Here is a 27337-nt window from a genome sequence, read left to right on the forward strand (position 1 = left end):
CGACGAGAGGCCCACCGCCGTGACAAGCGCGCCAGAGACCACGGTCCACAGTGGCAGGACTGGCCGGGTACGGCTGACTTCCGGCCGGCGGAGGTGGACTTCCGGGAGCCGCGCGAAACCGGAGAACGGGCGCAAGTGAGACAGAGGGCGCTGAGACCGACTACCGCAACAGAGCCACCCGCCGCCTCTAATAACCAATAACCGGGTAATCCACAGGTGTCCTGCCGATAGACAGCCCGCGGCGCGAGCTGTGAGGAGTGCGGGACGGCCGACGGCTGCCGGCCGCGACCCACCCCGAAACTGGGCACGACTGGGAGGAGTACTGACGCTGCCTTGTGACCCGCAGGCCGGTGTGGTCATCGACATCTGGATTGGGCCGAGGACTGGCATACCCTCTGACCGGTGACGGCCGGCCGCCATTTTGTAGACGCCGCGGCCACCAGGAGAGAGATCCCTGCGCACGGAGTAGTGCAGCGCTGGCTGAGGTTTGTCCGAGGGCGCAATCTGAGAACTACTGGCGGTCGCCCTCCCTGATTGCCACTGGCCTGCCGGGGACCGCTGGAACTGGTAACCCCGGGTGCTAAACAGGAGAAAGACCACGAGATAGCGGGTGCCGAGAAATTTTGTCCCCCCACGAGGCTGTTCACTACACTTTGGGAGACCACCCCCTCGAGTGACCAGAATAGTGGGGGCAGTGTTCCGGAACGGGGAGGACTCTGCCTGTGGGAAGTTACGAGTCGCATCATGGTCCGGAACAAGGGCGGGCGCCAAGAACCAGCGGTACACGCTACGCTGCGATCTGCCATCTCCGAGCTCCCAAGAGGCTAATCTGGACATGATACTCACTGAAATCAGGGCATCAAGGGAGGCACTGGAATCTCAAATGGATACTATGTCCATGGGTTTATCTCTGTTGAAGACTGACCAGAGCAAGTTAGCGGAAAAGGTCACGAACATAAGCTGGCCCTGGACGACTTAATTCCGCAGTCCACGGAACACTCTACGAAACTAGAGGCACTGGAGGGACAACTGAAAGGGCTGCGAGACAGGGTGGACAACGCGGAAGGGCGCTCGCGCCTCAATGTACGCCCCCTTGGCATACCGGAGCGCAGTGACGGGACGAACCCAACGCAGTTTGTGGAGCATTGGCTCAAACTGGTCGTGGCTCCTGAGGACCTCACCCCAATGTTTAGTGTGGAACGCGCACATAGAGTTCCCCCACGACCGCCAAAACCAGGAGCCCCCCCCGCGCCCGCTAATAGCCCGCATATTGCATTACAAAGACAGAGACGCAATTCTGCGAACTGCAAGAGAAAAGGCTCCGCTACGTTATGAAAACAAGACAATTTCGATATATCCGGACTTCACCCCTGCTGTCCAAAAAGCTAGGTCCTCCTTTATAGGCGTTAAGCGCACCCTGCGTGAACACAACTTAAAATATGCCTTGTTCTTTCCGGCACGACTGAAAGTTATTCATGCACATAAAACATTTCTTTGATACACAGGAAGAGGCGTCTGAGTGGATCAAAGTGACACTTTAATCGGGACAGTCAAAAGACCCTATGGAACATTCGGGAGAGGGTGATGCAAGGAATGTGGGCACTGGAGAGAATGGAACTCACGCAACGATGGCGGAAACAGGGACTCAGGAGAAGATGCTGTTGACAACGGATGCGCTGGCGGCTCACGATGCCAGATCGGGGGTTGGGACGGCCAGCGGGACCAGCTCACGCACACTGGCCTCCAACTCGGACACTAGCCTCCAACTGTTCCCGCACATCACGGCGCAGATGGCAAACGAATTTTGAGGGACGGACTGCTCTGACGATGGGGTGTTAATGTATTTGCACGCATACAAAACTGCTGCAGGTGGGATTGTATGGCAGGGGATACACGCAGAGAAGGGGGCACAATGTACAGAGGCCTTTGTTGACACCTGAGTAGACCGGTAGAGGCACACCCCCCCCTAGGCGAAGGCAAAATGGTTTTCAAGGTTTACCCCTGTTGGGTACAGAGGTTTGGTCCAGGACGGTTAGGAGGACGGGACCTCAACGTTGGGGAGTTCAGCACTGAGTACGCGCACATTGTTAACTTTACATCATTAGCTATCACACAGGACAGGGTAGGAGCATGTGACGAAAACGGATTCAATCATGGCAACGACTAACACCTACAAACTCTGCACATGGAATGTGAGAGGACTGGGGTCGGTCCACAAGAGGCACAGGGTACTGGCTCAACTACATAGGCGCAAAGTAGACATAGCATGTATGCAGGAGACCCATTTAAATAACGTGGAGGGCTTTAAGATGACCCGGAAATGGAAGGGTCAGTTGTCTGCAACTGCTTACTTCGCATTCTCCAGAGGGGCGGCAGTATGGGTTAAAGGTACGGTCCCCTTCAAAGCATTGGAACATCGCATAGACACGGAGGGGAGGTACGTGTTCGTGAAAGGCTTGCTTGACGGTTCCCTGGTGATAATTGGCAGCCTTTATCCAACTAACACAGAACAGACCAAATTCTTTGATACTGTCAGCAGGGTATTATCAGACTGGTCAGAGCATGTATGGGTCCTGGGAGGAGTCTGTAATGCAGTGCTGTAGCTGGATAGGTCCCACCCCCCACTGCATGCAACAGAGTAAGACGCAAGCAGAAGCACTGGTGCGATGGGAGACTGGCTGGGGGATGGCGGATGTGTGGTGCACCAAAAATGCAACTCACAGAGAATACACATTTTACTCTCCACCGCATAACCTGCACACGCGCATTGACCGCTTTCTTTGCACTAGTACCTCGGCAGGCTCCACTGATTCGATCATACACATGGGCAAAACGTTACCGGATCATAATCCGGTGGAACTGATATTGAAATGGGGACGGCTTCCTACTCCGATCCCGACCTGGAGGCTGTCCCCCATGTTACTGGAGGATTCAGAGTTCAGGGCAACAGTATCGGATGCTATCACAAACTACTTTGCTGAAAACACTGACACTGCTAGGTCACGCCAGATAGAATGGGACACCTTTAAGGTGACCATACGTGGGGTTGCAATGAGTACAAAGGTGGGCATTAAATCACTAGTATTAAGGAGGCTCAGGGAAGTAGAGGATAACCTGGCCATGCTGGAAAACGAAGCGGCCGGTGCGTAGGGCGTCCTCACACAACTCCAAGAAGCTCACATTCAGCATGCAGAGCTGCTGGAAGAACTGCGAGTAATAGACTACAAAGAATACACATACCGACAGCACACACAGGCGGATAGATCCGGTCCATTGCTAGCCCGGATAGTGCGCAATGCCCCGCCAACTGCACCAATAGTGGAGGTGAGAGATGGTTCGGGTGTAGTAGTGCAAACGCAACTAGAAATTAACAGAGCGTTCAAGGATTACTATGCGGGATTGTATGGACCGCATGCGCCCTTGGCGATTGCAGCGTTCGATTCATTTTTGTCAGATGTAACTATCCCACGACTCACAGCAGTACAACAGAAAGCGCTGGCACATAAAATAACTGTTGCCAAAATTAGACAGGCTATCAAGGCACTGCCGCGCAACAAGGCACCTGGAACGGATGGGCTGCCAGCGGAATTCTACCTCACATACATAGATATTTTGGCCCCACACTTACATAAACTATACAATTCGTCACAAGCATCCCGCACTCTGCCACCCACGACCCTCCAAGCATTAATAGTCTCCCTTCCGAAACCCGGCAGGGACGCGCTACGGACGGAGAATTATAGACCCTTATCACTCCTAAACATGGATTATAAGATCCTTAGCAAGATTCTGGCGACCCGCATTTCCCAATATGTCCCTACATTAATACACTCTGATCAATGTGGCTTTGTACCAGGCAGGAGCACGGCCCTGAATCACCGTAGACTGAGCCAACTACTGGGACTAGAGGGCATGGAACATAAATAGGAGGGCTGCATCTTTCTAGACCTGAGGCAGGCATTTGATTCCCTGAGATGGGATTATATGATAGCGATTCTGGACAAATTCGGCATCCCCCAGGATTATATCAACTGGGTGACGTTATTGCATCATAGCCACAGCGAGAGTTCGTACTAACCAAAGTATATCGGAACAAATTGAAATCATGAAGGGCACTCGGCAGGGTTGCCCGCTGTCGCCACTGCTGTTTATCATCCCCTTAGAACCCTTGCTAATTAAAGTCCGTGCCCTAGCGGATGCAATGGGGATAGTGAGGAACACAGTGCCCCATATTATATCAGCTTATGCAGATCACATCATCTTACATCTCTGTAACCTGTCCACAGATCTGGCCCCTATACCCGAGATATTTCATACCTTCCGAAGCATATCAGGGCTAGGGATTAATGCCTTGAAAACTTATGGATTCTACTTTGACGCCACACCGATTGTCACTCACATAGATTTTGAGCCCCACCTATTCCAAGTAGCACCCACAACGTTTAAGTATTTGGGGATACAGGTGTACCGAAGTGCCAGTGCACTCCTGGACGGTAATTTGGGCAAGACGATTGCCACACTCAAACCGCAAATACAGTTTTGGAACACCCTGCCCATATCAATAGCCGGGAAGGTGACGATTGCTAAGATGGTAATACTGCCTAGATTGCTGTATTTCTTCACGAATCTGCCCATTCTGGTCCTGATGAGTCTCTTCAAGACTATAAACACGCTACTCACGGAGCTGTACTGGGGCACTGGGAGGCGACGCATTAGTATGGCTAAATTGCAACAACCACTGACAGAGGGGGCATGGGGGCGCCAGATATGATAGCTTATGGTTACGCTTGCCAGCTCCAATAGTTGGCCTACTGGCTGGCGGGACGCAACTTGCACGAATTAGATATGACGGAAATAGACGGACAGGGGAGCTCTACACAAACTGATGCTACCAAACACTAGAATATCAGTCACGGCGCCGTACCTGCTGTGCCTTGCTATTAAGGCCTGGAGGAAGGCGGTCTGATACACCTCCACAACGTCGTCCTACGCCCCCACTATACCACTGCTAGGACTCCCGTTGGGCAATGGCACACTGGCGGAACGACAACTGCGACCCTGGCAGCAGGCGGGAGTGATGCAAGAAGGCGATTTCTTTGCGGAGAACGCTCTCATGACACATGCGGATTTCGCACGACTCCACAATACCCCTGACACACAATTTCTGCTCCATGCACAGGTAGTGCGATACATAACCTCGACATGGGCAAGGAATTGGAGGGAACCAGCTGAGAACCCGCTCCTCACAATGTAATATCTGATGGGAACAGGCAGCCGACTGACAAAATGGCTGACAGCTAGCATCCGCACCGGTAGAGCGATCACATTACAGCCGACTCGGGATAAATGGAAGACAGATGTGGGCCGAGCAATAGTGGATAAGGATTGGGAGCCGATACTCGGTTTTCCGAAAAAGGTATCACGCAGTCCGAAATTCAAATTCATTCAATTGATGTTCATACACAGAGCATATCTCACCCCGCACAAACTACATAAAATGTTCCCGAGCGCAGCGGATACCTGCCCCAGATGCGGAGCCGCAGGTGCCAGATTGTTACATATGTTGTGGTCTTGCCCGAGGCTCGGCAATTACTGGGCAACAATCCACAAAACTTTCGAATCTGTGGCACCGGGCAGACCATATGCATGCATCACCACTGTACAGTTTGCTGGGGGTAGGCCACAGAGAAAAGAGGAAAAGCGAAACCACCCGCTTCGTGGATTTGGCGCTGCTGCTTGGGAAACGGTTAATAACAATGCGCTGGAAGTCGGCGAGACCTCCGGAGGTGGAGGGATGGCATACAGAGATGATGCGCTGGGGAAGGGCGGAGGGGATGGAAATACGGAGAGAGGAACAGAGAGGCCTTCGGAAAATATACATCTCTCTAGAGTGGGATACATTGATGACGGGATTTGAGCGATGTGCTGATGCGATCTGAGAATACTGCCTAAGGCAATCGGTGGACCTGCCAAGGAGCATAGGACTGTATCATTGTGTAGTGGGCTGTATGATGTAATGGGGGGGGGGACTATGGATCAGTGCACCAAGCACCGGAAGGCACTAATGTAAGAATCGCCACGTCAGCAGAGTAGGAACAGAATTGTTAATCAAAACGAATTACGCAATTGTTAGAAAATGCTTTGATTTGCCCTATGGATGTAGAACATGAGCGGAATGTACAAGAAAAGTGCTGTGGGGATATGGGATGGGGGGGGGGGGAGGGGTGGGGGAGTTACTTATGTAGGGATGTTCTTCTGAAAAATGAAAAGTAAATGGGTTAATTGATATACGGTTAAAGTCAAGAAGTAGCACACTTACCTTACTGCTGTCAATGTGATTATTAGACTGTACCACTGATTTGCCGCAATAAAGAAATTAAAAAAAAAAAAAAGGTAACCAAACTCTAAGACTTCAGGAGCCAGATCGCCAGATTCAGTTGACTTGGATCTGGATGTCTGATGTCTCCATGGTTCTGCGTTAGCATGGATGGTGTCAGACACAGTGTTTGGTGGGGAACTGGAGCGAGTTCTAGCAGCGTTGTGAACCACAGTTGGCATGCCCATGTGTGAGCTACTAAGATCATTTTGAGAGACTGTTGTCGTAGCTTGCGCACTACTAGTGGTATTAGTGGGAGTGGCGGAAAAGCGTACGCAAATCTTCCTGACCAGTTCATCCATATCGCATTGCCTTTGGACAGTGGGTGTGGAAACCTGGCGGCGAAGGTTGGGCATTTTGCATTTTCGTGTGTGGCGAACAGATCTATGTCTGGGTGACACCACTTGTGAAAGAATGGTAGAAGAACTTGCAGATGTACTTCCCATTTGTGAATCTGTTGTGTCTGTCAACTTAACAGATCTGCAATCTGATTGTGAACCCCTGGAAGGTGTTCTGCTAGTAGATATATTTTTTGTGGAATGGCCCATCTCCAAATGTTCTGTGCAAGCTGGGACAGTTGCAGAGAATGTGCGCCTCCTTGTTTTTGAATGCTGTACATGGCTGTCATGTTGTCAGTTCGGATCAGGACAGCTTTGTTCTGTACATGTACTTGGAAGGACTTCAGTGCTAGCTAGGAATATTGCTAGTAGCTCAAGGTGATTGATGTGGAGCACTTTTTGTTGAGTGGTCCATCTTCCCAGAGTTGTATGGTGTAGGAGATGTGCTCCCCACCCTGTCAGGGATGCGTCTGTTGTAAGTACTATCTGTGGAACAGGGTCGAGGAACTGCTGCCCTCCGGACACATTTTTGGTGTTCCACCACTGCAGAGAGGGATGTGCGCGGCTGTCCACCAACACCAGGTCTGTAAGTTGTCTATGAGCCTGGTTCCACTGATGTTCTAGACATTCTTGCAATGGGCGCATTTGCAGTCTTGTATATGGTACAATAAAAATGCAAGATGCCATCATGTCTATTAGTTGCATCAACACTCTGGCTGGGAGAGTGCGCTTGTTTTGAAACCTTGTGACTAAGGTTTGAATGCTCTGTATCCTGGCTGGACTGGGATAAGCCAGAGCTGTAGACGTGTTTATTGTAGACCCTAGGTATTGATGTACATGAGAGGGCTGGAGATGCGACTTGGTGTAGTTGATTGTAAACCCCAAGTCGTGCAATGTTTAAATTGTCTGAGATGTGTGTTGGACACACTGATTGAATGACTTGGCTTTTATGAGCTAATCGTCTAGGTATGGGAAGACATGGATGTATTGCCTTCTCAGATGTGCTGCTACTACTGCTAGGCACTTTGTAAACACTCTTGGTGCAGTTGTGACCCTGAATGGAAAAACTTTGAACTGATAGTGTTGTCCTTCTAATACAAACCTTAGATACTTCCTGTGATAAGGATGTATGGGAATGTGGAAGTAGGCATCCTTGAGATCTAGTGTAGTAAGGAAATCGCCTTGTTGCAACAATGGGAGCACTTGTAAAGTGATCATATAAAAATTATCTGAGTGTATATACAGGTTGAGGGGAATGGTATTGATTAGGTGAATGGTTTGCATAGACAGTATTGTTTTTTAATGTCCAAATAGTGAAGTGTTACAATCACAGAACACACAGGCTTATTTTGCACAAGTTGCGTTCTTACAATGAAAGAAAAAATCTTGCTGCAATGTTTCAGTGAAACAAAATTTCAATCCCCTTTTACATGGAAAACACCAGTCAAGACGAAGTGAAAAAACTTCACCAATACACTAAATCAAACTAATCAGAAAAGAAAGTCTGGCAGAATTAGAAGGTTATCAACAACAATAGACACGCCATTTTGGAAGACAATCAGGAAAAGCCTTAACTACTACTAACCAATCAGTCGAACAAGATGTGTCATTACCCTTGAAAAATCTACATCAGAAACATGACCTTTCCAAGTAAAATTTTGCAAATTCAGAACACCAACCACCACATAACCACCTACTTATGTCTACCGTAACAACCATCTACAAAATTACTCAGGGCACCTATTTCAGTGTTACCTTAAAAAGAAACTCTCTCCTCTGACCCCGTAAAGCAGAAGAACCAAGTCTGGTTGAAAATGCTCACTGCCCATAGTCATTGCCCACAGTATTTGCAACTTATTTCCTTATCTGTTCACATACCTCACACCTTCCCGTATATTCGTTCTTCTCCCATTTACAACTAATGCAACATGAGCAGCATGAGCTTACTCTCACCTTGATCACCAGAAATTAAAAACAAAAATACTGGCTATAAGATTGTTAAATCTAACATTGTGAGCGCTCTATGGCATCAATCCCCATCAGTCCTTTCTGCTTTAACGTTTACTTTCTCATTGGTCATGGTACAATACAAATCTTCTGCAACAAAAATATATAAATTGCCTTCTTTCAAAACATACAATTGTGACACTTAAAAAGAGCGTTAAGGGATTAAATCAAATCCCCCATTTGATTGAATTCTAATTACTGAACAATTTGGCAATGTAAAAAAAAAAAAACTTTGCTTATTTGAATATTCCCTTGGAAAGATGAGCAACATTAAAATGCATAGCAAGAGAAAACAAGCAATGATTTCATTAAGTGATAATTTTAGTATTAATGCTATATTACATACTGGAATTGTAAAAATGAAATAAGAAGTCTTATATGTTGAGCCTGCATGCACTACAAATCTATGAATATAGTCCAAGCTGCATTCAAGTCAACAGAGGGAGCTTCTCAACACAAGACCATGACACAGACTAATTCAAGCATTTCATCCATCACATTTTTGTCCAACTAACAGTAAACAACTAATGATTGGGTGATGACGATTTTAGCATTCACAGAAGAGACTTTGTTTCCAATGACACCATTCTATAATGAGAAGGTATAGTAAACTAAAACATAATGAATTTGTTCTTACGTGCTCTATCTCACACTTGAAAAGTTTGCTTTTCTTTTTCTTCTTTTTATTTTTGCCTTTCAGGTTCGTTTCCTCTGCTGAATTGGCCCAGCATTCCAAACAACTATCGCCATCATCATCATCGTCTTTATCAACACAGTGGTGAACACATGAATCTTCACCTACAATAAAAAACTTTTCAAAATCAGTAGGTGACTACAGCATGGCTGAAAACTGCAATGCCTAATTGCCTAATTTTAAGATTACCTGTTTCATCATGATTGCAAATTCCTTCTGTGCATGCTACATCTGAGCCTTCCCGAGATCCCGTCTCACTGCCCTCCATGCTAGATGAATAGCCACAATCACTACCATTGCAAAGGGGTGAAAAACCTAAATTAAAGCATAAAAAACACAGATTAGTGGTAGTAACAAATGTACATCATTTCAAGTTACACAAATTATACTTATTTTACTTTGCATTGGTCACCCAGTGGAAGACAATGTTAATGACTTACCTATAATTTTCCAGTGTTTGAACCTATAATAAATTAACATTTTGCACAGGTTAGGCAACAGACAAGACACAGTCATCAACTCTGTAACTAAAAAAGGTATTATCTTCCCTGGTAATGCTAAAGGTCTTCATAGTATGGTTTTAACTAAATGGCCAACCATTTTAAGTACCACTTTTCTGCTACAGGGGGCTTGTTTGTGATCTGGAACCACGTAGAATCCATTTTTAGATTCAGAGAGAAATTTTTCATCATCACACAAGCTGCATTTTGTGTAAGAATGGAGGCTCCTTTTTAGCCAGAGAATAACAAACTTTAATACACACCTCGACCAATTGTGAAATGGTGAATTTTTTTACAGCTTGACCCATCTTTGTGCCCACGTAGACGACAAAAAGTTTATCATCCACCCGGAACGGTTTTGTGCGATCCAGATAGAAGGAGAGAGCATGTTTTGGGTCCAGACGGTGGGAATTTCTTCCGACTTTGAAGGATGCGGAAAGATGTTGGGCAAAGTAATGGTCTGCCCGATGTGGAAGGCAGTGACCACCTTAGGAAGGAAAGATGGCCGGAGAACCACGTTGTCCGGATGAACAGACAGGAAAGGAGGCTTTGAAGAAAGAGCCTGGAGCTCACTCACCCTTGTAGCAGAAGTGATGGCTACCAGGAAAGCAGTCTTAGGGGTCAAGAGACATAAGGAACAGTAATGAAGCGGCTCAAAGGGAGCGCACATTTAATAAGATAGTATAGGATTAAAGTCCCACTGAGGCATAACGATGGGTATTGGAGGAAAAAGATGTGTTAAGCCTTTTAAGAGTGGTTAAGTACCGGGAACTTGAAAAGAGAAGGCTGATCTGGCAGGCGAAGGAAGGCAGAGATGGCGGAAGGATAGCCCTTGATAGTGCCCAGAGCAGAGCCCTTCTGGGCTAAAGAGAGAAGGAACAAGAGTACTTCAGAAAGAGGCGCAGAAAGGGGATCCACAGCCTTTGCTGTGCACCATTCCACAAATTTGTTCCACCGGCAGGTGCATACCGCCTTAGTGGAGGGTCGCCTGACTGGTAAGATTACGTCACAGACTTCAGGAGGCAGGTCAAAAGACGCCAACTGCTGCCACTCAATCTCCATGCAAGGAGGTTGAGACTGGACAGGTTCGAGTGAAGGACCATCCCCTGCTGCTGCGACAGAAGATCCTCCCGAAGAGGCAGTCTGATCGGAGGATCGATGGCCATGTTAAGCAGCTCGGGATACCAGACTCTTTGTGCCCAATCTGGAGCCACATGAATAACTTGGGCCTGGTCGCACCTGATCTTCAGCACTCTGGGCAGAAGTGGTATAGGCGGAAAGGCGTACAATAGACCGCAACTCCACTTGCGACGAAAATAGTCGCCGAGCGAGTGCGGCCTTGAAAATTCCAACGCACAGAACTGCTGATATAGCGCGTTCTCTTCGGTGGCGAGTAGGTCTAACCAAGGCTCTCCCCACTGTTGAAAGAGGCCTTGCAGCAGCTCAGAGAGAAGACGCCATTCGTGATCCATCATGCACCTGCGGCTGAGTTCGTCCGCCGTGGCGTTCAGAGACCCTGCCAAGTGTTGAACCACCAGGAATATGCCCTGATGTTCCAGTCATGCCCTCTTTGTAGCAGTAACACATGGCAGTAGTGCGGTCTGTGAACGCCTGCACTACTCTTCTCCGGACAGAGGGAAGGAAAGCTTTCAGTGCAAGACGAATCGCCTGGAGCTCCAGAAGGTTGATGCGAAGCCTGAACTCCACCAGACACCAAAGGCCTCTGATCTCCGCCTCCCTCATGTGGCCCCCATCCCAGAAGAGATGCATCCGTCATCACAGTGTGGTCTGGTTGGGAAGTGAGAGCGATTCCCCGCCCCCCGCCCGCTTTGTTGCAGCAACACATGACGGTAGTGTTGTCCGTGAACACCTGCACTACTCTTCCCTGGACAGAGGGAAGGAATGCTTTGAGTGCAAGACTAATTGCCCGGAGCTCCAGAAGGTTGATGTGAAGCCTGAACTTCACCAGACACCAAAGGCCTCTGATCTCCGCCTCCCCCATGTGGCCGCCCCATCCCAGAAGAGATGCATCCGTCACCACAGTGTGGTCTGGTTGGGAAAGGTAGAGCGATCTGCATTGACCCAATCCTGGTTCGTGAGCCATCACTGCAGTTGTTGTGCAGTACCCTCCAAGATCTTGACGCAATCAGACAGATTCCCCATATGCTGCGCCCACTGGAACTTCAGATCCCACTGCAGAGCCCACATATGCCACCTGGCATGATCGATCAGCAGGATGCAGGAGGCCATGAGGCCCAGCAGCCTAAGGGTAATTCTGACCGAAACCCGGGATAGAGGCTGAAAGACAAAATTATAACTTGCATATCCCAGACTCGCTGTTCGGGAGGATAGACCCAATATGGCATTGTGTCCAGAACCACTCCGATGAAGAGGAGCTTCTGAAAGGGAATCTAGTGCGGCTTCGGCACATTGATGGAGAACCCCAGTGAATGCAGGAGGTCGGCCAAAGTCTAGAGGTGGGCGACGACTGCCTAGGGCGAGCCCGCCTTCAACAGCCAGTCATCGAGATTGGGGAATACTGAAACCCTGGTTTGCGCAGATGAGCTGCGACCACCGCCATCACTTTCGTTCATACCCGAGGGGTGCTGGTAAAGTCAAAGGGGATCATGGTAAACTGAAAGTGCTTGTGGCCTACCAGGTAACACTGGTGGGCCGGCAGGACAGGGATGTGAAAATAAGCGTCCTGCAAGTCTAACGCTACCATCCAGTCTTCCGGGTCGAGGGCAGACAAGACATGAGTAAGCATCAACATCTTGAACTTCTCCTTCCGGAGAAAGCGATTGACATCACTGAGGTCCAAGATAGGACACAGGCCCTTGTCTTTCTTGGGGACCAGAAAGTAGTGGGAGTAACAACCACGACCTACTTCTGAGACAGGAACGCGCTTGATAGCTCTCTTGGCCAAGAGAGCTGTAACTTCCTGCTGGAGAAGGGCCATGTGATGATCCGACATACAGTGGTATCGCGGTGGCATGGCGGGAGGGGTAGTCTCGAAGGGGTGGGAGTAGCCCCTTCGGACTATTTACAAAACCCACCTGTGCGACGTGATGGTGCACCAGTGGGGGAGGTGGTGGCGGATCCTGCTGCCCACTAGTGTTTGATGGGCCTGAAAGGTCGGACTTTGAGGGTTTGGAGGCTACTGCAGAGGGGGGTTGGTGGACTGGCCCGCCCGCTGGCCCCTGGAACCATGCCTGTTTCCAAGTCCCAGGCCACGCGAAGGTTGGGTTACTTGCACCGGCCTGTGGCTCTGGGCGGGACATAGCAGGGAACACAGACTGCACTGGACGGTTGGAGAGGCCTAAGGACTTGGTCGTAGCCAGGGAGTCCTTGAAGCGCTCTACGGCGCTGTCTGCATTGTCGCCAAAAAGGCGACGGCCATCAAAGGGCATGTCCATCAAGGTGTTCTGGACATCCCTTGAAAAGCTAGTGGACCTCATCCAGGCCTAGAGACAAAGCGCTACCAACAATGAAATGGTCCTACCCATAGAGTCAGCGATGTCCAGCCCACAACATATCGTAAACTTTGCTGCATCCCTCCCGGCGGCAACAGCCTGGAAGAGCACTGACCGGGCCTCCTCCGGACACTGAGGCAGCACTTGCGCCACAGTATCCCATACCGCGTGCGAATAACAGCCCAAGAGATATGCAGTGTTTACGGACCGCAGTCCTAAGCTGGCAGAACATTTTCTTGCCAAGGCAGTCCAGCTTCTTGGATTCCCTTTCCGGTGGAGCGGTAGGGAAGGCGCTCTTGGAAGTGGAAGCTTGAACTACCAAGCTCTCTGGGGTGGGATGTTGGGAGAGAAAAGTCGGGTAATCATACTGTCCACGAGAGACTCCTGTGTTGGGCCTGGACCACGTGCCCAAAAGGACGTCTGTGAGGGCCTCATTAAACAGTAGCAGGGGCTCCGAAGAGCTCGCAGCCGGTTGAAGCACCTCAGTCAGGAAGTTAGTCCTGACCGCCACCGTGGGAAGCTCGAGGTTGAGGGCCTCGGCCACCCTCCGTAACACTAAGGCATATGACACTCCCTCCTCCGTACCCACAGTAGGAGGAGACAATATGCCAAGGTCAGGGGAGGTGTCCAAACCACTGGCATCCCCCAGTACCTCTCTCCAGTCTAGCTCAGTGTCCAACTGGTCAGTCAAAGTCACCTGACCCCTCCTAGTCCTCCTCATCCTCTGGGTGCCATGGTTGTTGAAAAGGGACCCCAGGAGTGAACAGGGGCATAAAACCCCCACCCGGAGCCGGATCCGGCATCGGACGACGCCAGTCCTGCTCAGTGTCCACATCGTGATGGAGGCCGGGGAAGACGCCCGCCGGCATCTGACGTGGTAGTAGTGCAGTCGGAAGCGGCGCTAGTGGAGGAATAACACGTTCAATTGGCACCGATCAGGATCCAGGACTGGATCCAAGGGGGGCCTGCGGCGCCAGGGCCGCTGGCAGCGAAGACCTATGCCCCCAACCGAGTCCGCGGGGCCTGGAGGCGCCCCGGAGTGGTCAGTCCGCTCAAAGATGGCATGCATCGCCTCGTAGAACGTACGAAGCTGGGTGGGAGTTGCCCAGAGTGCGAAGACTTTGATGATTTCAAACCGGAATGGTGGTGGCTCTGCGACCGGTGCCACAACCTCCCTCTCGACCGGGGCCTCGAACGGCACAGAGCCGAATGCCGGTGTTCAAGCAGCTTTCGGGACTGCCCACGCAAAGCCTTCGGCGCCATCGACAGGCAGTCGGAGCACAACTTGCGCTTGTGGTCGTGCTCCAGGCAAAAGAGGCACACCCGATGCGGATCCATCACAGACATCAATCAATCGGGAAATTTGTAGAGCGCACTACTCACTCGTAAGGGTATCAAGGAGCTATGCTGCTACTGCTCGAATAGCCAGGTCATAAGTAGCCTCTGCAGATTAGTAGGTCTTGGGTCTGCCGTAGGAGGATGGGGAAGGTGTTACAGGTCTTGGCGGTGAGGTAGGAGAACGATCTGCCTCCGGAGGTCGCTCTTCGGATGTGAGGCATGGTAGCTAGGGCACGGTCGGCGGAGCGGGCAGTTCAGGGTGTAGAAGGGGAGTCGTCTGTTGAGGTATGCTTGTCCGGTGTCTTGGAGTGCCTTATGTGGGTGGGTGAGGAGCTTGAAAGTGATCCTCTTGTTGGTGGGCAGCCAGTGTAGGTCTCTTAGGTGGGGTGTGATGTTGCTGTGTCGAGGGATGTCGAGGATCAGGCGAGCAGAGGCGCTCTGTATGTGTTGCAGTAATTTCAGCAGTTTGGCTGGGGCTCCCGCGTAGATGGCCTTTCCGTAGTCCAGCCTGCTGCAGACGAGGGCCTGGGTGACTGTTCTTTTTGTGTCGGTGGGGATCCACCTGTAGATCTTGCGGAGCATGCGGAGGGTGTTGAAGCAGGAGGATGAGATCGCGTGGACTTGCTTGGTCATGGAGAGGGTTGAGTCGAGGATGAACTAGGTTGCGTGTGTGGTCGGTGGGGGTCAGTGCTGCTCCCAGGGCGGTCAGCCATCAGGAGTCGTCCCAGGCTGAGTGGGTGGAGCCCATGATGAGGACCGTCTTGTCTGAGTTTAGCTTCAGACGGCTGTTCTTTATCTACTAGGTGACTGCTTTCATTTCTTTGTGGAGGTTGGTTTTGGCAGTGAGTGGGTCCTTGGTGAGGGAGAGGATCAGCTGTGTGTCATCGGCATAGGAGATAATGTGGAGGTCGTGTAGTCTGGCAACGTGGGCGAGCGGGCCATGTAGATGTTAAACAAAGTCGGGCTGAGGGATGATCCTTTGGGTACGCCGCAGATGATTTTGGAGGCTTCGGATTGGAAAGGGGGGAGTGAGCGCTCTGGGTTCTCCAGGAGAGAAAGGAAGTAGTCCAGTCCAGTGCTTTGTCTCGGATTCCTGTGTCGTGGAGGCCTGTGCGTAGAGTGCGGTGGCAGACCACATCGAAGGCGGATGATAGGTCCAGGAGGATGAGGGCCGCGGTCAAGTCGTTGTCCAGCAGGGCCCTAATGTCATTGGTGGCGGCAATGAGGGCCGTTTTGGTGCTTTCGTTGCTGCGGAACCCAGACTGGGATGGGTCCAGGATGATGTTCTCTTCGAGGTAGCGGGTCAGCTGTTTGTTGACGGTTTTCTCGATGACCTTTGTCGGGAACGGGAGCAGGGAGATGAACCAGAAGTTCTTGAGGTCCCTCGGGTCTGCCTTGGGTTTCTTGAGCAAGGTGTTTATCTCTGTGTGCTTCCAGCTCTCCGGGAAGGTCGCGGTCTCGATGGAGATGTGGATTGTCTTGCGCAGATGGGGTGCGATGGCGGTGTTGGCCTTGTTGAAGATGTGGTATGGGCACGGGTCCGACGGGAAGCCGGAGTGGATGGTGTTCATGATTTTGATGGTGTTGTCGTCGTTGAGGTTAGTCCTGGTGAGCAGGGGGTTGCTGTGGGTGGCGGCCGTGGAGTCTAAGGTGTCGTTGGCTGTCATGGTGGTTTGGTTGTCGAATCAGTCGTGGATGTCTGCGATCTTGCGGTGGAAGGAGGCGGCGAGGGAGTTGCACAGGTCTTGCGATGGTGGGATGTCGTTGGTGTTGGAGAGTTCCTTCATGATGTTGAAGAGTTTGTTGCTGTTGTGTGCGTGGTTGTCGAGGTGGTCATTGAAGGAGTACTTTTTGGGGATCTGATGAGGTGATAGTGTTGGCGCATGGCATTCTTGTGGGCTGCGTGGTTCTACGGTGTCTGTTTGTGGCGCCATTTCTTCTCAAGTTTTTAGCATGTTTGTTTGGAGGCCTGTGGAGAACGAACTGGCATTCTGGTTTGTGTGTCTGTTGGAGGGTTTCTTGATCGGGGCGAGGGTGTTGGCGCAGTCGTCGATACAACGCTTGAGGTTGCTGGCGGAGGTGTCCGGGTCGGTGGGGTCTGTGGGTGGGCTTCGGGCGGTGTTTAGCTGGTCTTCCGTGATTTTGCTCCAGCTGCGGCGGGGGATCTGTTAGGTGCGGTGGTGGGTTTCTGGAAGGTGAAGTGGGTGCAGCGATGGTCGGTCCAGTGGAGTTTGGTGGTGTGGCTGAAGGAGACGTGGGAACTAGCTGTTTAGATGGGGTAAAGCGAGTGGCCGGCGGAGTAGGGGGGCGCTGTGACAAGCTGCCTGAGTCCGAGAATGTCGATCAGGGTGGTGGAGTTGGTGTCGCCGTTGTTCTCGAGGTGGAAATTCAGGTCTCCGAGGAGGATGTAGTCCGTGACAGCGAGGGCATGTGTGCAGATGAAGTCGGCGATAGAGTCGCTGAACTGAGGCTGGGGGTCTGTAGATCTGAGTTCCTCTGAGGGTGGTGTTGGGGTCGTGTGGATCTGGAAGTGCAGGTGTTCGGCGGTGCTGAGGGGGTCGTCGGAGTTGGTGGAGACCTTGAGGGTGGACTTGTGGATGATGGCGGTTCCCCCTCCTGCTTCGTTGGTGCAGTCTGCGGGTGATCTTGTAGCCATCCGGGATGGGCATGGCGATGTAGGGTGCCGAGGAGTCGTTCATCCAGGTCTCTGTCAGGAAGGTGAAGTCTGGGGGGGGGGGGGGGGGGGGGGGGGGGGGATGTGTCAAGCAGTTCCCAGAGTTCGACAGCGTATTTGCGTGCGGAGCCGGCAACTGACATCAGTCAGTTACAGGAACCGCAGGCTTTAAAGCCGGGCATCCCTCTTGCACCCTTTGAGAGTCGGAGAATCAAAACAATAAGTCGACAAAAGTAGAGAAAAAGTTCGTCAAAAATTGACTGAGGTATGGCTCTTTCGGGATCTGCGCTGGCTGGCGTGGAAAAAGAAAGAACAGACGTGAGCTTGCGATGGTGGCGTCTAAGTAGCTGCCGCAACGTCATCCCCCCCCCGACCACGGCTCAGACGACTGACGCGAAGCAGACCGACACCACCTACCTTCCGATGTGCAGAGGTACTGCTGATGAAAAAACTGTCCGGATCCAGTTTGAAGCCTGGGGGTAATTCTAAGGTAAGGAATCTAGAACTAGAGTGTTTTTTTCAGATATTCAGTGAAAAGGGCCATTCCAGAATAGCCCATGCTAATAAAAGTCAAGGAACGTAATCTCTGGAGTAAAATGAATTTTTCTGCTTCAGAGGAGGGGGGATATAGCTGGAGTGAACGATTACAAACAGTGCATTGCAGACTGGACATTTGACGTGTTGGCCCTAGAATGGCCAAGTTGGGTGTCAGGCATATAATGTCTCTTCTTATTAAGCTGGGGGCTGGGGAGAAGGGAGGGAGTAGCTACTTGGAATACTGGATACCAGAGTCTAGTAATCACATTCACAGCCATAGACTTGGCTTCGACTCGCACAGACTGCTATGGAAGAGATCAAGTTCTTGAGTCTGAATGTGAGGGGCTAAATTCCGCAGCTAAACTGGGTGCACTCCTGTCCCTGCTCTAAGACTTCACCCGCCATACAGTATGCTGATCCATCGGAGGACCCATATTCTCTCCTGGAAGAGGGCGCTCCACATCCAGGACTAGCAGTGGAGTTCAACCCCAGATCTATAAATTGATCTGGCCTCCGCTCAGGGGGAGCCACAACTCAAGGAGCGACCCGGTACGAGGGGCTTTGCCACTCGACCACACCCCCCCTCCCCGAGCGGGGACTCTACATGGAAGGGTCTGCGCTCTGCCAAGCAGGACTGGAGGACAGCCTCCACTGCCTTGGATGTAGCAGCAACGTGGGGGGCTGCTTCAGGATCCACCTGGAGCAAGATCAAGGTTGTGCACACCTGTCCACAAGACAGATTAAACTAGGAGATGAGGAGTGGAGACACCGGCCTGAATGCACCCAGGGACCTGTGAGGTCCACTGAGGTGGGTGTTAGATACAAGGGGGATAGCTACTCTTTGGACAAGAGTGGGAGCTTCTGAGAGGGGGTGTGAGATGGTGTGCTGGCACCAGACTTGAAACTGCTAGATAGTGGGGTCCGCCTACATATCATTGGCAGCTATCTTTCACTGCCAACAGACAATTTACCATCTAATGGGGCAGGACCTTGGCTTGACTTGGGCTGAAGGACAAGTCAAGAACTTTTGGTGAGTAGCGTTTGATTCAGTTGTGTTGCTCCCTGGGAGCCCCATACTAGGAGTGTGGTTGGGACACTTTGCTCTGCTGCCCCGAACGCGGGAGCCCTGCCCTGTCACCATGGTCAAACAGCGCTGCGTGAAGGGGAGCCCAGAGTCTGGGTAAGGAGCACCTCGCAGGGTTCAGGGGGGAACCACTGGGCCAGATGGAGGGGCAGCCCCCCCCCATGGACCGGTTCACTTAACTGTTGGGGGCCATCAGGGACATAAAGTCCACTCTGGATCCCAAGTTGCACGTTTTGTTGGTGGAGAGGAGCCTTCTCATGGCAGACCAGGCCCTATAGAGGGACAGGATAGAGACCAACGAATCTGCTACTGCCAGACTTCGCCCTTTATGGTTGATGTGCAATCTCAGCTAAAGGTCCTTCAAGAGGAGGTGACCCTCTTACAAAGCCGTTCCCGGTGTAATAGCATTCGAATAGTGGGGCACTCGGAGGGGACATAAGGCCCCCAACATGGATGTTTTACTCGAGAATTGGCTCAACATGGTGCTGGAGGGGAGGTACGGGACTCCCCCTCGACTAGTTGTGGTGCAGCTCTTCCATCATTACGACCGAGACCACATCTTGCAGGTAGTGCACAACAAGGGTCCCTGGCAAGTGGAGAACAGTTCAGTTAATATGTACCCGAACTACACAACAGAGGTACAACCCCAGCACAGCTCATTCATATAGGTCAAGCGTCAACTTAGCCAAATGTGCCTGCGATACTCCTTGATGTTCACTGATACTAGGAGTCCTCAATTCTGGCACCACTTATTTCTCTGTGACCCCAGCCAAGGCATGGGAATGATTGGAGTCCACAAGGGTTCAGCCTTCTACATGACAGGCGGTAGGTGCTGGATGAGAGCGGCATATATGCCTCCCTCAATGGCGGCGGCGCCATGGTTCTCACAGGGGCAGGCAGACTCATAAGCAGGCTGTGAGAAACCGGGCCCTGGCTGAACTCGAGTCCCAACCTAGCCACACCATGGACTCGCCGTCCCATTCCATGTCCTTGCTGGATGATCAGATATGCACATAATCGTGGCACATAAAAACAACCTTTCGTGCAATGCTATGGGCTCATGTTCAGTATTATGCTGGATACATGGATTACTGAACTTAGCCATTAGATAGATTTTTGCCAAACTATCATTTTAATGTGGCTAAACTAAGATCTGCAGGGTCGCTTTCTCAATTGGTCTCATCAACAATAGTACAGTATTTGACCTATTGTAGACATTGTTACAGATTTTGGGATATTTAATACATGTCTGGGCGTAACTCATGAAGTCGTGGCAGTGGAAACATATTGGCAAGAACGTCTAGATACCCAATATAGTAACAGTGGGATTATAATTATACCACTTTTGCACAACAACTGGGCAGAATCACGTTTATATTCTTTGACACAACTTTTGGTCAAGGATTGATCCTATTATTTGTGCCTGTCAGACTCTGTTCCTTTCGGTGAAACTTTGGGTTAAGAGTGATATATCTGTTCTTTTTCTTTCTCTCACGTCAATGACATTCTTACTTTCTGGAATGATCCATATAGCTTTTTTCTCTCAATATGAAAGAATAAAACATTTTTCACTGCATTTAATCTTTAGAAAAATGACCGTCAGTTTTGTTAAGTGAATGAGCTAACCAGTATTTGTACTTTTACCATGATCCTGTATGAATAAAAACAACATGTACTGTAGTTACATGCCAGCCTTGAAAAAGTCTATAATAGACGAAACACATGTTGGTGGGGAAAATAAATTGAAGTAGCAAATGGACTTTTGTGCTGTCTTCGATCAAGAAGAGAGATTAAGGACTTTTTGAATTATTGTAGCACAAAGAGTGATATTTTGAATAACTGTATTCATGTCTCTAATATATCCATGACTTCGATGGTTATGTTTACTTGTCTATGAGGGTGCTGAACGAGGTTCTACTGAATATAGATATGCACACTGGCTGACACATTTACATAGCATACCTCCAGGAAACACGAATGACGGCAGAGGAGTTTACATCTGTAGCGCTGCTGGAGAGGTCTAATAGTGTGAACTGCTTAATCGTCTTATGCATAGGAGGTGCTGATATGGGTGGTGCCGATGGTAACCCTACAGGTTGTGTGCTAAAGGCTAGACCCAAATGGAAGACATTTGATAGTGGATGGGCAACTGGAGGGAGCGCTTATAACCCAAGTGGCCCTCCATGTGCCAAATAGGGACAATCCCATTTCTCAGAGTACTTCACCACAGGCATGCTCTCAAGATCTGCATACACAGAGCCTATGTCTGAGGGTGATTTTAAACGTGTTTATGATGGACATGGACCCCTCCGCTTCCAGGTACACAGGCATCCGCATTGGCGAGCTCCATTACGAATTGGCTGACACACAACAAGCTCCATGATATCTGGTGTTCATCGAACCCGGTGGTGCAGAAATACTCCCACTTCTCTCACGACCACCAGTGCCACACCAGAATTGATTTCCTTCTGGGTAATTTTGCAATGATCCCGGAAGTCTGAATACCTGGGTCGAACACTGTCAGACCACAACACTCTCCTGATAGCTCTGGCGTGGGGTAGGTGTCCGACCCAAATTCCCACCTTGGGGTCTGATCAGTCGCTGCAGGTTGCAATGTTTCGTGAGACAGTAGGTAACCATGACACCTAGTACTTCGAGGTAAACAACAACACTGCGTGGGACCGGGGTGTAGAAGGGGATGCCTTTAAAGTGTTTCTGCTTGGCCTTTGCATCAAAATGGAGTATGGTGTGAAAGTAACCTTGAGGCCTGAAGTGCTGGAAGCGAAATACATTATCCAAGCAGCTAAATTCATTGCAGGGTTAGGAAAGGGACAGCACAAGGATCTGATCTCACTTCAGGCGGATTACAGAGCTCTGGCGGACCGACTAGGGTGGATGGATTATATGGAATACACCGCCAAATGTCACAAGAAGGGAGACAAGGCGGGATGCGTTCTGACCAAGCTGCTGCGCTCAAAAAATGAGCGACCCCGGTTAACTGACATTATGCCCCCGACAGGAGACATGCTCACATCGCAATTGGCCATTAAGGGGCCTTCTTGGACTATTAATAGTTCCCTATACAGGAAAATGGTGATGTGGGAGAGCCTGCCTCATCAATGTATCTAGATGGCTTGCAAACCCCTTGGGTGGCCCATGTCTACCAACAAGCTTTTGATGCACCTCTGACACTCGCGGGGATGGATAGGAGGTGATCTCACTTTATGTGGACGACCCGTTGGTTTTCCTTTGAGATTACCGTCTGGATATCCATGAAGTGATGGAGATGCTGGACGTTTTTGTCAGAGTGTCTGGCCTCCAGCTGAATCAGGCAAGTCCGGTCTTTTTCCGATGCGCAAGATTACTGAAATGGAGCAGGAAGGCGCCAAGTGCTCTGGTCTCATCTGGCAATACGATACCTTTCACTACCTCGTAGTGAACACTTAACATGCAGAATGAGATTTGGTGGATGCCAGCTTAGGCAGGGCCCTGGCAAGACACGCTGCTCGCAGGCTTTCTGGACAGCTTTGCGACTTTCCTCAATGGGCAGGAAATTTATCGCCAAGCTGCTAGTACTGCCCAGGGTGTTCTATTATTTCTGTTCCCTACCGGTCTGTCTGACCCTTCGTTTCTTTAAGATAATGAATGCCTTTCTCTCTGACTTGATATGAGGCTCAGGGAGGAAATGTTGGCCTTACACAAACTATTTTCTCCTTTGGAAAGGGGGTGTCTGGATGACAGCACTACGAGCTCTACTATGCGCCCAACTGCAGAGGGCCACGTGGTAGCTTGCGGCTAGACCCAATTCAAAGAATACTTGTGTCCCAAGGATTTAGGAGCTCATGTGCCGGCGACGTGGGGCTCCATGGGTGGAGTGTCTCACTAGGGTAGCTAAATCCTGCTGGGATAAATAGGTGACTACCCGCTGCAGCCCGGTAATTTACATGGCTGCCTTGTCGTTGTAGGTGGGTGAGATTTCAGTTTGACACAAACACGTGGATGGAGGTGGCTGTTTCTCATTCAGAGATCTGTATAAACATCAACTGCTGATGTCCTTCCAAGAGTTACGGGAGAGACTAGAGATTCATGAAGGCCATTTTTTTACATATAACTCCTTGGTGGGGGCCATCGGAGCTGTGTGGGGGCGGGATGGCGCTGAAACGGCTGCATCGTCGTTCCTTCAGGTGCTGGGATACAGAACTGGGAGGCATGCAGTCATGCTACTTTACAGAGGACTGCTGGAACTTTGTATGCAGTCTCTTTAGGCTCTTGGGGACAGATGGACTTGATCCCTGGGCTGGGAGTGACCGATGTGCAATGGGCGGGTGCAATGGGCGGGTGCAATGGGCGGGTGCAATGGAGCAGGGTGTCTCCAGGAACTCTCGCCTGAAATACACTCAAATGAACTATTCCCACCAAACATATTTGACCCCAATGAACTTACACTGCATCTTTCCGGCTGTCCCATCGTGGTGCTCCCGACTCCCGTGTCCCGAAGTGATTTTTACCACATGGTGTGGGACTGCCCAGAGATTGCTCGGTACTAGTAGGAGGCTACTCAGGCCTTGACAGATATTAGAGATGACCCCTGCAGTGCTGGGATAAACATGTGACTCCCCGCTGCAGCCGGTAATTTACACACCTGCCTTGTTGTGGTTGGGTGAGATATCAGTTTGGCACGAGCAGGTGGATGGGAGGCGGCTGTTCTCATATTCAGAGATCTGTATAAACATCTATTGCTGATGTCCTTCCAAGAGTTACGGGAGGGACGAGAGATTCATTAAGACCAATTTTTTACTTCTAACTATTTGGTGGTGGTCATCGGGGCTGTGTGGGGGCCGGATGGTGCTGAAACAACTACATCCTTGTTCCTTCAAGTGCTGGGATATGGAACTGGTAGTCATGCAATCATGCTACTTTACAGCAGATTGCTGGAACTCTGTATGCAGTCTATTTATGCTCTCTGGAGAGATTAACTCGATCCCTGGGTTGGGAGCTGACCAATGTGCAATGGGTTGGTAAGATGGAGCAGGCGCAGGGTGTCTCCAGGAACTCTCGCCTAAAATAACTGTAACCAAACATATCAGATGTGGGACTTTCTAGAGATTGATCGGTACTGGTAAGAGGCTACTCAGGCCTTGACGGACATTACAGACAACCCCTTCACTGCAATCCACTGCACTGCCTTCTCAGGCTGACCACACAGACACGAAAAAACATATATAAACTGTCAGGTTTCTTGACCTGGCTTTCGCACTATTGAAGCACCATATAGCCAAGCCCACTACCGCACCACTACTGGCTATATTGCTGAATGGCCTTAAGTGGGCACCTGCCGAAACGGTGCTGGGGAGAATGCTGCCCGTGCAACGGGGTGGCGCCCCAGGTGAATGCTTACAGGTACAGATTAAGGCAGACTAGCGACCTTCCTGAGAGCTGGACGGGTACTCGCACCCCTTTGTTGGCTCTGCGAGAAGGGTTGGGCTTGATACTATCGAAACACCCACTGACATGGTACTGAGGGCACCAGGAGTGGGCCTCTGCCTGCGCAGTTCCCTCAGGGACACCCTGTTGGATGGCGAAATTGAGGCTGTTCCTCTTTGGGAGTCTGTCTCTTCTCTCCCCTGGGTCCGACAGCAAGGAACTTGTTGTACTGACTCTCCCTGTCCCCTCCTCATCCCCATTTCAATCTGACACTATCCTGCATTATCCCACTAAGCACATCACACAGACAGATTTTGATTAAACTCACAAGGTTGGTCATGCTTCCATATTACAGCTCCATCTGATAAACACAAGGACCCTCCCAGAGTCTTCATATGTTTTCCCTTCCATTGATCGCTCTCTTGGGCTTGGAGGGGAGGAGAGGACATTAATTTATGCTCTCGCTATGTGGGCTAGGTAATGCAGTTGTGTACTGTACACTAGTAGTTTTTTATGGTGTCTGTATGAAGCTCAATTGTGACCACAGAATCTAGAACCGCATTATGGATATACTGTATGGTACTGTTCATTGCCCGATAATATTGAACGAATAGTAGCGTTTGCATTTATATCTACATTTCAATAGAGAGCTACGTGGGGAAAAAGTGCACTTTAAAAGGATAGATCTTCACAGTGTGGCAGGCAGGCGGTATCTCTCGAGGGAGGGGTATGCCTACCTGAAGACTTTTCACAAATTTTACTTAGCCCTATAGAAGGCAGACTCGGTCTCGGAGACAGCTCTGGAGGACCTTCTAAAGAAGATTACCTTCCCCAGACTCACAGATCCTCAATCGAAAGCACTAGGGAAACTTAACACTATTGACAAACTTATGTCAGACATTTTACAACTCAAAACCCAGAAAGGCCAGGGGCCGAATGCCTTCTCTGCACTTTTCTTTTTTAGGTTTCGCCTATTATCATTCGCTTGCGAATCTAATAGGCGAAAATTCAAGGGCTCGATCGACTGGTGAAACCACTGCGGTTTTCTCACAGTGCATGTGAGTCACGTGACCACAAAAGCGGGTCACGTGACCACACAAACACGCGCATCTCCCTAATCCGCATTCCCGTCCCCATCCGGCTTCCCACCGCACATCTGCCTGCCACACTTCTCCCCTCGCTCGCATTCCCGCCCCCCCACCAGGCTCTCCCGCCCCCATCCGGCTTCCCTTGTTCAGCCAGGCCTCTCTTGGGCAAATGTCTCCCCTTGAAGCCAGACACATCTGCCCAGCCTCGCCTCCATTTTAATTAGAGACTTTTAATTAGAGACTGGAATGGGGGCGCTGACCCAGCAGGTCTCCTACTGTGCTCAGTCTGTGAATCCTCCCTTTCCATTCCGTGTGCAGAGAGCATCGCCCCTCCCCACCTGCCGTGGAGCCCCGGCTTGGTTACTGTGCAGCTGGAAAGGTGTGTGTGGCTGGCATTCCCATGGTCTGTGGTCGCTGACATGGCAACTTCCTTAGCACTACCGCAAATGTCTGATAGCTAAATTTAAAATGTAAAATCTGCCAACTCCGCTAGCTGTCTTCTTAGGGTTTCAGTTTTTGAAAGGTATATATACTGGAAGTTTGTTTTAGATGTAATGTACGACGTGACCTGTGTGCATATCCGACCGAGTTTGCAGTTTGTGCAGACGTGTCTGACTTTTGAAGGAAACGGTATCCCGTTATTCAGTTGTTTTGTGTTACAGAAGATATCACACGTGCAAATACCATTGGGTGTGATGATTATATTTTTTTACTTTCACGATAACGTTCCATTTATTTGTTAGTCTGTGTACGTACTTGTAGATATCTATATGTCTGACTCATTACATCCTTTGGATCTGGATTTTTGCTCTGGCGTTTCCTTACGATCCTTCATCATATATATATAATTGTACTAAATAAGAGTTTGCTCCTTTTGGAGAAGGGCTGTCACCTTACAGCAATTATTTATGTTATGGTCTACCCAGCCCCTTGTGTTTGGTTTACTAACATTTGTTGAAACCACAAAAACAATTTAAAAGTGATCCCCTTGAATCTGGATTTATGATTTTTCCTTGACCTCTTCTTGTTGCCTGCAATGGGTATTTTGTTAGGGTTACCAAAGTTCCTATTTGCAGAATTCTAATCTTTTATTGTATAGGCGTAATCTTGCGTATTTCCTTATTATATGCCCTTCACATACTTGACAGTTTTCAAATTTACTATGCCTGCCACGCATTTGACTGGTTTCAATTTGAAACTGGAATTGCTACCTCATGAGTGCCTGTTCTTTGAGAGTACAAGTTGGTGCTGACCATGGGTGTGCTCTTTTCTTGAGTTAATTTTAACTCTGCTTTCCTCTAAAGTTTGCAGTCCAGTTGGGGGATGTTGGCGAGTCCGCCCGCCTCCGGAATTTAAGTCCGACAAAGGTTCAACTTTCAACATGAAAAATACAGGAAGTTTGCGAGGGAAACTTCGCAGAGTCCTACATTTCAATTGCATTTTTCATAGTTGTGTAGGAAGCTCCGTTTCCTTCTAAACTTGGCGTGTTGATTTAGATCTTCAGTGGAGGGGATTAGCAGAGAAATATGGTGTGCTGATTTAGGTATTCAGTGGTGGGGATTAGCAGAGTCCCTTTTAAAAAGTATTTTCTCAAGAAATCGTTATAGAGTAAAGTGAACGTGTTTTTATTGAAGTTTAGAAAAGAAGTTACAGGTGCCTCAAGATATAGGACTCACAGATATGGTTGATGTTAGAAATGCACATGAACGTTAAGAGCTAATGTACCATGTTATTCAAGCACAGCTTTTACATGTGTTAAGCACTGGTGAATTGTAGATACATGAAGATGACCTTGCTTTTGCCG

At 49.8% G+C, this 27337-nt stretch overlaps 1 protein-coding gene across 4 annotated transcripts in view; it reads right to left on the reverse strand.

The window, feature by feature from the left end:
* GGNBP2 (gametogenetin binding protein 2) overlaps positions 1-27337 on the reverse strand; it is a 352328-nt gene that overhangs the window by 63080 nt on the left and 261911 nt on the right. For all 4 annotated transcript variants that reach the window (XM_086954908.1, XM_086954907.1, XM_086954905.1 and 1 more), the window contains 2 exons: positions 9605-9730; positions 9359-9519 (listed from right to left, as the gene is read on the reverse strand). In XM_086954908.1, the coding sequence (XP_086811034.1) occupies positions 9359-9519; positions 9605-9730 (287 nt within the window). The remainder of the gene's footprint in view (positions 1-9358; positions 9520-9604; positions 9731-27337) is intronic.

This window comes from Lissotriton vulgaris, chromosome 2_1 (genome assembly GCF_964263255.1).
Source record: "Lissotriton vulgaris chromosome 2_1, aLisVul1.2, whole genome shotgun sequence".
Lineage (NCBI taxonomy): Eukaryota > Metazoa > Chordata > Amphibia > Caudata > Salamandridae > Lissotriton > Lissotriton vulgaris.